General features: G+C 47.5%; 1 protein-coding gene across 3 annotated transcripts in view; it reads right to left on the bottom strand.

Annotated features, from left to right (window-relative positions):
* Positions 1 to 12,955, bottom strand: part of WDFY4 (WDFY family member 4) — a 271,420-nt gene that overhangs the window by 252,812 nt on the left and 5,653 nt on the right. For all 3 annotated transcript variants that reach the window (XM_046027423.1, XM_046027426.1, XM_046027425.1), the window contains exon 2: positions 535 to 785. In XM_046027423.1, the coding sequence (XP_045883379.1) occupies positions 535 to 768 (234 nt within the window). In that variant the 5' untranslated portion in view covers positions 769 to 785. The remainder of the gene's footprint in view (positions 1 to 534; positions 786 to 12,955) is intronic.

The raw sequence follows: 12,955 nt of genomic DNA, 5'->3' as shown, positions 1-12,955 counted from the left end.
TATATTCAACTATAAAGCAGACCTCATTGGCAGGACCTTTGTTCTGAGACAACAAAAGGAATCTTTTGTACCCAAACCATCACCAGCTGCCACTGGCCAGAATGGCAGCTCTGTGGTCAGGCTGGGCTTCTCTCCCATGCCAGTGGCTGGGTTCTCCCTGTCCTCGCTGCTGGCATTGCTGGTGTTTGAGGTTACCTGCCATCCTGGTGACCCAGAACACACCTTCTTTCCCTAGCCCCAGACGGGCTGGTCTTTCTCTGGCTCCACATTAGGGTGGTGGTTGAACAATATAATTTTTTTAAACTAAGGAGACAATATTACTCAAGAGCGAACTGTCCTTTCCAACTCTTCCTCATCCTGGAGATGAGCCTTGCTTGCCATCTTTATTAAATAGCACAACATTCCCCTCTAAGAAATCCAACAGGGACCACTTGTGATGATATTAAAACCACCAACTCCAGCTTCCAATCATCCCAGAAGTGTCCCCAGAGCACTGTATCCTCTACTTACAGTTTCAAAAATAAGAATACCGACCTTCAGGAACAGCGGAAGGAGATCCAACAGGCTCTGCTGATGTTCAGCCGGGCTCCCATGCGCCAATTTCTGGTATTCTAGAAATTTCCTTTCTAACATCTCCCAGAGAGTAGTGGGACCAGGAGATTGCCCTCCATGTGGGAAGTCAGACTGAGCAACATCAGGCTGGCCTTCATTTTTGGAACCTGGATCCTCAGCTCCGTCTTCAGCCATTGAAACTTCTTCTGCCTCCATGCCTTAGCAAAGCAGATCTGAATTCGGAACAAAAAACAAAAATGTCAAGTCCTGTCACAGCACTTCCTAATGAAGCTGCATGTGGGACAAGGTACTGTACTCACTCGGTTCAGTTCCTATTGAAGATGGTTCCGCTAAGAATCTGAAACTGAACTGACGAAAATAGGAAGACTTTTTTTTTAAAAGAGATTCTGACTTAGATGTGACTTACAGTGGCAATCTGACATGTACCTGGCACTGTGCTGGGCTCTTTACACAGACTCAGGAGACAAGTGGGTATTTTTATTTTCACTGTATAAGGAAGGAAAGTGGCTGGGCCGAAGGCATATCAGCAGCTAGACATCCAGTTGAAGGGCAAACCTTTAACACCAAAGCTTGTTTTTTGTTGTTTGGTTTGGTTTGGTTTATTACCTGCTGCTGTTCCTCCTCTAAAAGGCCCAGTAAGTAGAAGGGATATGTGCAACTGTCACCAATATTTGTACAGGCCTGTAAGTTTATATCTTCAGTGGTAACTTCCTTCTAGCGCATGAGTCTGAAAGGATATAGGTTCTTTAATCTCAGCATATTTGGTTCACATTCCATATTGTTAGAGAACTTTGTCCTCAAAAGGACTCTTCAATTACCCCCCTACCCCATGCTAACTTAAGAGTTCCTTTTTTAACACACACAGGGATGATGTGCACAAGCCGCAGATCTTAGGTCAGTAGGCACGTGGACAAGAACTTATGTGGTAAAAATAGCCAAAGACCAATTTGCCAAAAGGGTGATCTCGAGAAGATGCCTTTATTTGTGTCCTTGACTTTTCAACTGCCCTTGTCTTTAGTTGAGTCATGACTGTGTCACAGCACAACAAAGATTTGTTCGTTGCATGTCAGGAGTATAGGAAACTCCACATGGGGCCCAGAGTGCTCAGGCTTCCTGCAAAAAGCCCTCCCTGACCACAATGTTACCCTGTAGGAGTCCCTTCTGGAATCTGGCCAGTGAACAATCACCACCAATCATGGGGTAGGAACAAGAGGGATGGGCACAAAAAGATGGATCCACCAGTGTTCTGCTCTGGGCTACAGCAGCTCGGGGTGTACATCATGCTTTATCTTTTAGCCCAGCACACACCCCCTACAGGCTAGAATGCGAGTGGATGAAGAGTCATAGGGCCAGACGCACCACCCCTCTTTGAAACATTCTCACCCTTTACGTACACAACTCCACGAGTTCCTAGTGCTTCTTCCAATACACATGCTTATTACTCTCAAACTTCATTTTCTTATTACAAAAGCCATGTAAGTTCAGTGTCAAAACAGGAAAGGAACCAAGTATCAGGAAGACAATCCAGTAGTAAAGCAAAAAAACAAACCAGCCTGGAAAATTCCCTGAGCAGACAGAACCAGTTTAGTCATACAAGCAAAGCTTAATTTAACTTATTTTGCAAAACTAACTTGACCTCAGTTGTTTCTTGCTTACACATCTGGAAATCAGAAGCAAAACTTAAACTGTTTTCCAAGATTGATATGAGGCAACCACTGACCAACTGCCAGTCGTTGAAGAAAATTCTAACATTATAACCTCTCACTGTGATGAATAAAGTCACCGCTCTCTCACTATATAAGCTGCTTTATAACAATACACCCCTGAAGCTCATTCCATGTCCTGGGTTGAGAGTTCCCACTTCACAAACTGTCTTTTTTGGTGTGTACATGATCAGTTTTCACTAACTACTATTTCAGTGATGTATTGGTTTTACTTTGGCTGTTTCTGAGCCTTTGACACTATTTGCCTGTACCCAGAAAAATGACTATTGGTATTCTAGCTTTTATCTATGTATACATTGTTTAATAAAAAAAAAAAATCCTCCTCATATTGTTGAAGCAAACTTTGTATGTATACTTTTGCTTTTGATGGTTGGCTGGAGTTGGTTTCCTTTGTTGGGTTGACCAACAAGTTGGTGGGAGTTTGGTTTCCTTTGTTGGGTTGACCCTCAGGAGCAGGTGATGGGATGCCTCACACCCTGGCAGTCTTCCCTGGCCTGGACCAGGCTCCTGTCTGGCTCTGTTGGTTTATTTACTTATTCCTTGGCCCTCCATTCCCCACTCGCATTTCCTTCTTCGCCACCCTGCCCGCTCCACCTGCTTCACAATATGGGTCCTTATAAAACATGGCACAGGTGACACGGTTTCTGAAGACAGGCATTATGAGTTCCCCGAAAGACCTTCTGCATCTTTTCTGAAGCTCACTTTTTCACTCAGCATATGCTCTCAGACCAACCCATGTGGGGCTCTGTGCTTGTCAACTTCGTTCCTTCTAACTGCTGCTCCATGTTACAAAGTGGGTATCACATGCCTATTTGACTTGTTCACTCTGCAGCCGTGGCCAGATTGTCCGCGACTTCCTATGCTGCACTCAATTTTGTTCTGGACTCCCATGCAGGTCCCTTCAAGGGACTGCATGTGACTGGCTCTGGGTATGGGCTTGGGAGCAGAAGTGCTGAGTCAAGGTTATATGCCTACTTACATCAACTAAGTACCACCAACTAAGATGTTTCCAGAAAGCTGGCACCAGACCACGCTTTGCCCACAGGCTCCTCTACCACCTCACCAATTACCCAGCTCTCTAATGCCTGCCGATCTGATTGAAGTAAAGTGATCCCTCATTGTCATTTTAATTTGCATTTCTCTAATGAGCCTGAGCATCACAGATGCCTCTTAGCTACTGGCACTTCCTTTTCTGGGAACTGACTATTCATAACTTTTGCTGATTTTTCCTTGCTTGTCTTTTGCTTATTGCTTTGAGGAAGTATATTCTAGAAACTTGTCCCTTGTTGGTTTTAAAAATCAAAAATCCCTTCTCTCAACCCATTTTTCTAACAAATTAGTTCATAACATTTTTTTGTCACAAAAACATATCATGAATATTTTCCATGTTGTAGATCCTCTACGTCTTCATTTTGAATGACTGATGGTGACCATAGGACCACGTTGATCATCATTCATTTAATTAATTTCCTACACGTAGGCACTTAAGTAGTTTCAAATTACTCACTACTATAAATAATACTTCAATGATAGGCCTCGTGTCTAAGTCTTTGCATGTATCTGTGATTAAATAATAGATTGTAATACATTCTTAAACCCCTACAAGGGAAATAGCTGAATCTTGACACATATTTCCAAACTGCTTCTCCTTAAACACTGCATCAATGCATAGTCCTCTGACCAAGAATGCACAAAATTTCACACTTTCTTGCTTATCGTTTTTTAATTCTTGCTCACTTGGTAGGTTACAAAGCAATGGCATCTCTGTTGGCATCCCGCCATGTACCATGTACCGTGTTTCTGTCTGTCTGCTGCTCAGTCTCCTTCAGGGATCCCTGCAGTGGTTTTCTGGAGTCAGATGGCAAGTGTTCTCATTTCATGAGCTCCCTGTAGGAGATCTCAGCTACTCCCCTGAGAGCCACATACCCACTGAATGTTAGCTCTGTGAAGGAAGGCACTGCGTCTGTGTCAGTGGTTGGCACTACACAGACATTCAACAAAATGTTACTGTATAAATGGATGAATGAATGAATGAATGAATGAACTCATATACTGATGGCACCCAAACCTCTCTCTGCAGTCCAGACCCCTCCTCTAAACACATTCTCTTTCCTCACTTCAAGCTCTCTACTTGGATTTCCCCCAGACTCTGACAATCCTTATATCCCAACCAAACCACTATCTCCATCACCAACAGAACCAGTCCCAGGTCCATCACGGACATCCCAATCCACAGAATGACTATTAAAGCCAAGCTAAGTGTTGCCTCCAGCACATAAAAGTCATTTTGTAGCCACCCCTACAGGTACTACTAAGAGGTCCATTCAATAACACCCCTCTGGGTGCTTGCCGCCATGCCACATTTTCAGATCAAGCCAGTGAGAAGATAAGATGAAAAGGTGATCCTGGGGAAAGTGGCTGGATATTCAGTGGAGATATAAGAAACCACTTCAGATTTCCTCTGAAATGAAGAAGCTGTATTTACTGAAGTGAAACGTTTGAATCGCATTCTCTTGAAAAGAGATGTTTTCAAAACAAGAATTTCTAACTAATGGGGATCCATGAAATCCCAGGGAGAACTTGTCTGACTCAACTGTCAGACTGTGGCCATCCCCCATCCTGGTTCTGCCCATCACCCTAAACCTACTTTATTTGCAAGAGGAAGGTAACAGGGAGCAATTAACCTCTCAGGGCTATGTGCCAAATGGCAAGAAGAAATCATTCGAACCCACTTCATTATCAAAAGTCCCTTCTTACCTCTGTGAGAAGGTGCTAACACCTTCGTATCCTGGGCAAAATGGAATGAGTCGGGAGTAGGGTCACAGGGGTAGGGCTGGGTTTAGGGTGAGGCAAGTAAGACACTCACCTCAGGCACAAGATGTAAATGGACCCAATAAAATCTCAGTAGCCAAGATAAATAACATTTTAATGCAGTGTCTATAAAAATCAAATTTAATGCCAAAGTATAATGCTTAGTGAAATAAGTCAGTCGGAGAAAGACATCATATGATCTCCCTGATATGAGGAAGTAGAGATGCAATGTGGGGGGTTTGGGGGATAGGAAAAGAATAAATGAAACAAGATGGGATCAGGAGGGAAACAAACCATAAGAGACTCTTAATCTCACAAAACAAACTGAGGGTTGCTGGGGGAGGGTGGTCAGGAGAGGGTGGTGGGGCTATGGACATTGGGGAGGGTATGTGCTATGGTGAGTGCTGTGAAGTGTGTAAACCTGGTGATTCACAGACCTGTACCCCTGGGGCTAATAATACATTATATGTTTATTAAAAAATAAAAAAAAATTATAAAAAAGGAAAAGAATGGACAAAAAAATTAATGCCAAAAAATCCATGATGAGCAAACATCAAAGTTTCAAAAAGAGGTGGAGTCTCACCCAGAAGATACCTGACCCCACCCACTGACCTCCCCTGATGAAAATGGGGGCTAAGGGCATTTTGTCACAAAAATCAACAAGTTGACCAAACACCACTCCAAGGCCCAAACTTCCACAGACTTGACCCTAATATACACACCATAGCAGTCACGAGCAGAGACTTGGGAACAAGACCTCTCCAGCTTGAATCAAAGGGCTTAGACCAAGTAGATGAAACATTTCATGCCTGTGTCCTCATTTATAAAATGAGATAATAACAGGACCCCTCACAGGGTGCCGGGATTAAGCTAGTGTTTGGCACGTGTCACCATTAGGGCAGAGGGGATGGACGATGATTTACTGGTGCCTCTCTAAATGCCTGCACACTTCACATCATCTTCCTATCCTCCAGCAATGTCAAAGTGATCAGCCTCCGTCTGCAGCTGGTACTGAGGCTCAGAGCAGGGAAGTGACCAACCCAGGGTCCTATTGTCAGTCGGCAGTCAAGGCAGAGTCCATCCTGGGTCTGCAGACAGCAAAGCACACCACAGGCTAAGCTCAAACAAGGGCTGGTGTGGGACCCTGGGTAGATGGTAGGGCTTGGATTCCTGCTTGGCGGGTAGCCTGGGTTGAGGGAAGGCTTGCCTCCCTATAAACATTTCTTGGGCGGTGAAGGTTTGCCGGGCAGAGCAGGGCTGGGGTACAGTTGGGGCAAGGTAAAGGGAAAGACAGCTTTGGCAGAACCAGAGGACTGGAAGCTGTGGGGGGTGTCCCTGGGGTCTCCAGGCCCCCTCTCTGCCAGTGAGCTCTCTCCCAGTCAGGCTCAAGACATGTCACACACAGCCCAGTTTAGTCATGTTTCCTCACACAGCCAACCAGGCAGGCCAGAGGCCTTGCTTTCCTGCAGCCTGCATGAGGCAGCAAGAGAGAGGCACGGGGCAGGAAGCTGCCCACTCACATTGCCCTCAAACTGAGGGGAGCCTGGGGTTGGACAGGAGTCACAGGGCAGGGGTTCAGTCCCAGCTGGGCTGATGCAGTGCCTTCACCAAGTTATTCCCCCTCTCAGACACTAGCTTTCTCCTCATTGAAATGGTCTTGGTGATCTCAGTCCTCCCCTCTGGCCTTTATGCACTGACCACAGAAGAGACGTGGGACATGAGTTCGTGCAGACGCACTGGAGAGGTGCCCAAGTGGGCTGAGAGCCTGGGGCTGTGCATGGTGGGCTGGTGCAGAGGAGTTCCCTGTCCGTGCCCTTGTGCAGGGAACCAGAGGCAGATCTACAATGACAGCACAGGGAGGGTTTCCCAGGGAGTGCCCACATGGGCCCCCCAAGATAGGTATCACTGCCTATCCACGCCCCCACCCCACCTACCCTGCATAAATCCGTAGCGTCATTAGAATTCTGCTTTGGGACGCGCCAGAAGCACAGGGCCCAGGGCATCCGGCCCGCGGCTGCGCACTGGAGAGTCAGCTGGGTTGCTGATGTTTGGGCGGCTAAACCAACATTGACCGTTTCCTCCCTGGCTGTCTGTGGAGTGATTTGTCGACAGGTGAAACCTCAGTATATAAGATAGGATTTAGCAGCCCTCCGAGCTAAGGCGTCAGGAAACCATTCGAGGGAAAACGGAGCAGGAAGGTGCAGGAGCTGCTCTCTAACAGGGCAGGTCACAGGGAAGACTCGTGTCTTCCATGGAGAAGCCCAGAGTTGGTGACAAAGAGCTGTGATGGTGCCATTCAAGATGGAATTCCTCCCCATTTCTCCTCAGCCTATGTGACTCTTCCTGCCTCTGCGCTGTGCACTCTGGGTAGAGGCAAACCTGTTTCCCTTCTACATCACAGGCAATGGTCCCCCAGGGCCCGGAGCTGGGGACACCTCTAAACCAAACGATGCAGAGCAGAACAGCAGCTTTCCACGCATGGCTCTACGGGATCCGTTTCCCTTTCCACTCGAAAGTCAGTTCCTCCCCACGTCAGCGGATCCATACTCTCTTGCTCCTATGTCAGCAAGGACCTGGCCTCAACCTAGAGCCCTCAGAAAGAAAAAACAAAGCCATTCTTGTTCCAAACACATAGGCAAGGTGGGGCAAGGCCTCGCTTCCTCTTCCCCGCCATTTCCTGCTAACAGGAGAGCTTACAAGTTAAAAGTAAATTGAAAAGAAGAAGCTGTTGTAGAAGTTCTAGTAATATAGAAGCTCTGCTCCCTCCACAGCCTAGCGTAGCTAACCAGAAGAACTGAGCCAGACAGTGGGTGAATTGCAGAGGAAGACCGCACTGACATACCAGGATACGCCTATTAGAATGTCTTTAAAAAACAAGCAAACACAGATTGTTAATTGTTGTCAAGAATGCATCCTGGCTGATGGGAATACAAGTTGTCCAGCCACTTTGGAAAGGAGCTTGGCAGTTTTTTTAGAAAGTTGAACATATACTCACCCAGCAGTTAGGCTCCTGGGTGTTTACCCTAGAAAAATAAAAGCTTACCTTCCTACAAAACCTATGCGTGAATGTTTATAACAGGTGTATTCATAGCTGCCCAGACCTAGAAACAACCGAAATGGCCCTAAGCGGGTGAAGGAACAAACAAACTTGGGTATATCGGATAATGGGATGTTTCTCCCCAGTAAAAAGGAACACACTACCGACCCACACAACAACCTGATGGGCCTCAAGTCTTAAAGTGAGTGACGGAAGCCAGTCTCCAAAGGCTACATACTGTGTTATCCCATTTCCGTGACATTCTGGAAAAGACAAAATTCCAGGAACAGAAACTACATCAGGGGCATGAGCACCTGTGTAGTGTGACGTGGACAGGAGAGAGCAATGTCACCGTCCCTTTGCTTCTGCCTCTGCAGGCCCCAGAGACAAAGCTAGAAGTGGCGAGTTGGCCATCTTAAAGATAAAAGTGGGAAACAGGAGCAGGAGTGCGTTCCCCAACAGCCAGCTCCAGGGCAAGTACAAGAGCATGGGTAGGGGGACCTCTCCTGTGGCAAGCATCCCTGCAGACAGTGGCTGATAGGACAGTAAAACAAGTAGTGTTGGAGGTTCCCTGAGAGCCTTGACACCCAGTTCCAGCGCAAGGACCAGCAGCCGCCTGGTTGCTGCCCCAAGTCCTCTTCAGTTAGCAAGTGTCCCCACCTCCTCCATCAGCCGAGGACAGAGAGCTCCCACCGGCAGAGAACAGCAGAGCCCACCCACAAGCCTACATCCTGCCTCAAATGACTCGGTTATTTCCAGAAGTTGAGGAACACCCCCCTGAAGACTAAGATAGGGACTCTGACTGACAGGAACTGGGCGGTTTGCACCTGCCCTGACCATTGTAACTTCCTTTTTCTGATTCCAGGCCAAGCACTCCCATTTAGCACACACCTCTGTGGTTTGTGCAACAGTAACAGAATGTAGGAACTCTCCAGGTCCTGCAGGAGGGTCCCTGGTTTTGTATCTCGGTATGTGCACTGACTTCCACATTGCCCGAAATAGCCAGGGAGCAGTTCCCCTGGCCAGACCCTCCAAGCTTAGCTGCAACCGAGCTGTCACTGTCTGCACAAAGACATGGGCTAGAGACAGCACAAGGAACAAGAGGCCCAGCCCCCGTAATCGGGGAGCCGCTCCGCTGCTAATCTGTGGCTTGCTCCCCAACCTAAGAAGTGCGGGTCAAGTGTACATGGACGTCCCTGGATGAGCATCTGCTGGCAGAGCTGTCCGTGGTCTCTAATCTTAGAAAAATTGTAAGGTAGATATCATTATCCCCGTGACATAGAGGCGGAAAGCAAGCCACAGATAAATTAACATGCAGAGAAAATTGGTAACTTGTCTGAACTCAAACTGCTAACAAGCATTCTGATGCTTGTTAGGACAAACCCAGACTTTTCTGACTTCGAAGCCCTTCACCCTCGTCCAGCAGTCCAGGCTGGCCCGACACAGTCAGCAACAGTGGTGAGAATATATGTAGCTGGAAGCTCTTACTGCCAACAGCCCCGCAGGGGTTCCCCAGCTGGATCTGCGAAGATGCTGCTGATCCCTGGCTGGAGGAGGTCTGGTGCCCAGTCTGCTGTGTGGCCCCAGCTCCTGCTGCAGGCCAGCTGGCCCAGAACAGGGTGATCTCACCATCCCCAGAGGCAAGAGCTGACCTCTGGGAACCACAGAGGCTGACAGTTCATGACCCCGGGCACAAGGTAGGCACCCGCTGGCCAGCACCTGCTGACCAGCAGCACACCCAGCATCAAACACTCAGCCTCCAGAACAAGCTGCCGGAACTGTAGCTTGATACAGCTTTCTCTGTGCGGCCGGCTGTTGGATTAGTAAACATGCAAGGAGCGGAACCGCCCTTGGTCCACACCCTGGCCTTGAAAGCTGACACTCAGGGGTGCAGGCGACTCACTCCCCACCTGTAACATGAAGCACCCGGAATAAGGCTCCGGAAGGGTGTCTGCCCATGAAGTTTTACTTTTCAAAGCAGCTTCATGTTCAGAGGATTCACATTTCTCTTCTGACCCCTGGATAAGTGTTTAACCAGAAAGAGTGTCCTACAGACTAGTGAGTTTCTGGTTGTGTTGGAAATATTTTCTAACCCAAACCTAGTTCTACATGCACAGGAAATGCAAGAATGGCACTGAGGAGGACCAGAAGGAGGCAAGGAACCTCAAAAAAGTACCCAAATGGATGAGATGGGTTGCCTGCCCTCTGCGGGGAGGCAGGCCAGGGGGAACCCATGCCTGCTGCATCTCTTTCCCAGCCTTGCCCTGGCAGGCCTCTCTGCCTCCAGTCTCCCCACTGTCTCCCACTCACCCCACAGCGGCAGACCGGGGAGCACAGCTCCATCACGGCACTCCCTTGCTCCAGTGTCTTCAGTGGTCCCCGTGTTCTCAAGGAGTGCTCCCAAGCTCTTGGCCCTCAGTGACATGGCCCAACCTCCGTCCCTGCCTCACTTCTCACTGCACCTCCAAAGTGGTCTGGCCAAATGAACTGTGCACTCATAATCTGATCCTTCACCTTTACTCAGGATTCTTTCCTTGGGATGCCCCTCCTTCGGCTCCACATAGCCCTCCTTCAGCTCCACATAACCCTTCCAAACACAGCTCCTGGCTGCCTCCGTGGCCAGGCATCCCCGATGCCACAACTGAGAAATAACCCTCCTCTCTCCAACTTCCAGACTCCTCCCGCCACTGAGTCACCTTGTGATTAGAAAGTAGTCACTACCAGCCCATAATGAAGTGGGAGAGTTAGGCTCTTGCCTCACAGAGTCCAAGAAGGAATCTCGCGGATGAAGGAGAGTGAGCAAAGTGATAGAATTTTATTAAGCAAGGAAAGAGTAGAAGATCTCAGGAGTGAGAGGGGTCGCAAACAAGCAAGTTGCCACTGAGGGCTTTTGTGGTTGGTCTTTTATTGAAAAGTAACCAAGGAACTTAAATCTTGTTAACGTCTCTACCACTGATAGGACCATTGAATAAGGACTGCGGTAACATCTTTAATGGCTTACTTCTTCTTTACGGCTTGGTCATTCTTTTTGGTCACAATGTGACCCACCTACCACTGACTCCCAGGGCAGGGTGGTCTGGTTTGTTCTTTTAACTCTGGTTGTCTTAGGCTTCAGCATTTCTGGGATTTGGGGAGAGCCTGATCATGTGGCCCCTTACATAAGCCTAGTCACTAGCCCCCTAACTATCCCTTCCTCCCTAGCTACCTTCCCCTCCTTACTCAATGACAGCACTTCCCAGTCTCCAACCCTACACCTACACTACAGATCTCACTTAGTAATTACACCAGGTGCTCAGAATTATGATCACCTCCAGGTCCAGGTGAAAGGGGGAGCCTGGTAGCCAAAGCCACTTGTGCCAGGACACTGAGTGTGGAGTCAAGCAGAATAAAACTGAGCACTTCATAATTCCCAAATCTATCAATACCTACTGCCTGTAAGAACTGGGGCACCCATCACTTTCTTCCCTGTGTGATCATTAGTCATGAAAACACTTTATCTTCCTCTTTCCTGTATTTCCGCCACTCCAGGTTTCTATCAATTATAGAATGACACAATTATTTAATTACATGGGGGGAGGGGATCCTCGCACTAAATACACATGTCAAAATTGAGACTATTCAGACACTTTAAATTGTGCGGGGGAAGAAGTATTTCTTGGAACCAAGGTGATGTTTTCGAGGGGAGAGTCTGCGAGAGATCCCTTCTGCAAGGGGAAGCAGTGGAATCACGGGGGGGGGGCTTGCCCCCCCATTAATTTATATAATTAAATATTTCCTGGAGGCAGGTCTGTGAAAAGAAAAATTAAAAGTTACAAGGCTCTGTGTACCGATTGCAAAGCATTGCCCCTGCTTTGTTTGTTTTTTGCCCCTTTTGGTTATATGGACTTCTGCCCATCCCCACTGGATCCCCCTGGTTCTTTACTCACCCTTCCTTCCCTACAAGAATGACTGCAGTCCCTCCTTACCACCGCACTCCCACACCCACCCCTGCAGCTGCTGCGCATACGCTGGATGCAAGGACGAAGGTGAGAGCCTCACACACTCACACACCCGTGGAGGAGGTGGACAACCCACCCAGCCCAGTAAAGGGGTGGTCTGCATGCTCTGGCAGAAACACAGAAGGAGGGATCATTGGGCCCTGCCTTTAGTACATCCATCTCCCAGCCTGCTGCCCCTCCAGCCTCCATCTGGTCCACACCCAAAGAGTGGGAGGAGGAAGCCCATGGGTTCACTGTAGTGCGCTTCCACCTTACTAACTCTTGATATGTTCTGCCCAACCTCCTTAACAGTTTCTTCATGTATGCATCTTTATCTCTTTGTATCCTTTAAAAAGCCATATCCAAGTGCTACTTGGGTGATACTATTATTACTATTGTTATTGTTATTATTATCATGTTAAAAACACAAAGAACAACAGATAATTCCCTTTTCTTCTGCATGTTACTTTTCATGTTGAAGCATATTTGATTTATAACTGATGTATAAACTGTTTCATTGTATCAATCATCCATCATCATATCATAAACATAGTCTATGTTGCCTTTTCCCTTAAATTATTAGGTTTAATGACCAAGAAGCGTGCTCTTGGTCTATTGCCTGTAATTCATTCTCTCGCTCCCTAATCACGGGATGCTTGGGGTGTCTTGGTTGCTATTATGGGCGATGCTGGGATAAAAAGGATCCCCACGCAATCTTTTTGTTTCCTGTGAATCATCGGGGAAGATGAATTTTCAAAAATAGGATTAACCATTTGCTAAAGGGAAAGCGCAGTTTCCAAACTTCTGCCAAACCTTGATTATTTCTCTCCAGA

This window comes from Meles meles, chromosome 13 (genome assembly GCF_922984935.1).
Source record: "Meles meles chromosome 13, mMelMel3.1 paternal haplotype, whole genome shotgun sequence".
NCBI lineage: Eukaryota > Metazoa > Chordata > Mammalia > Carnivora > Mustelidae > Meles > Meles meles.
Note: the sequence above shows the minus strand (reverse complement) of the source record. Positions and strands in the feature narration are given on the sequence as shown.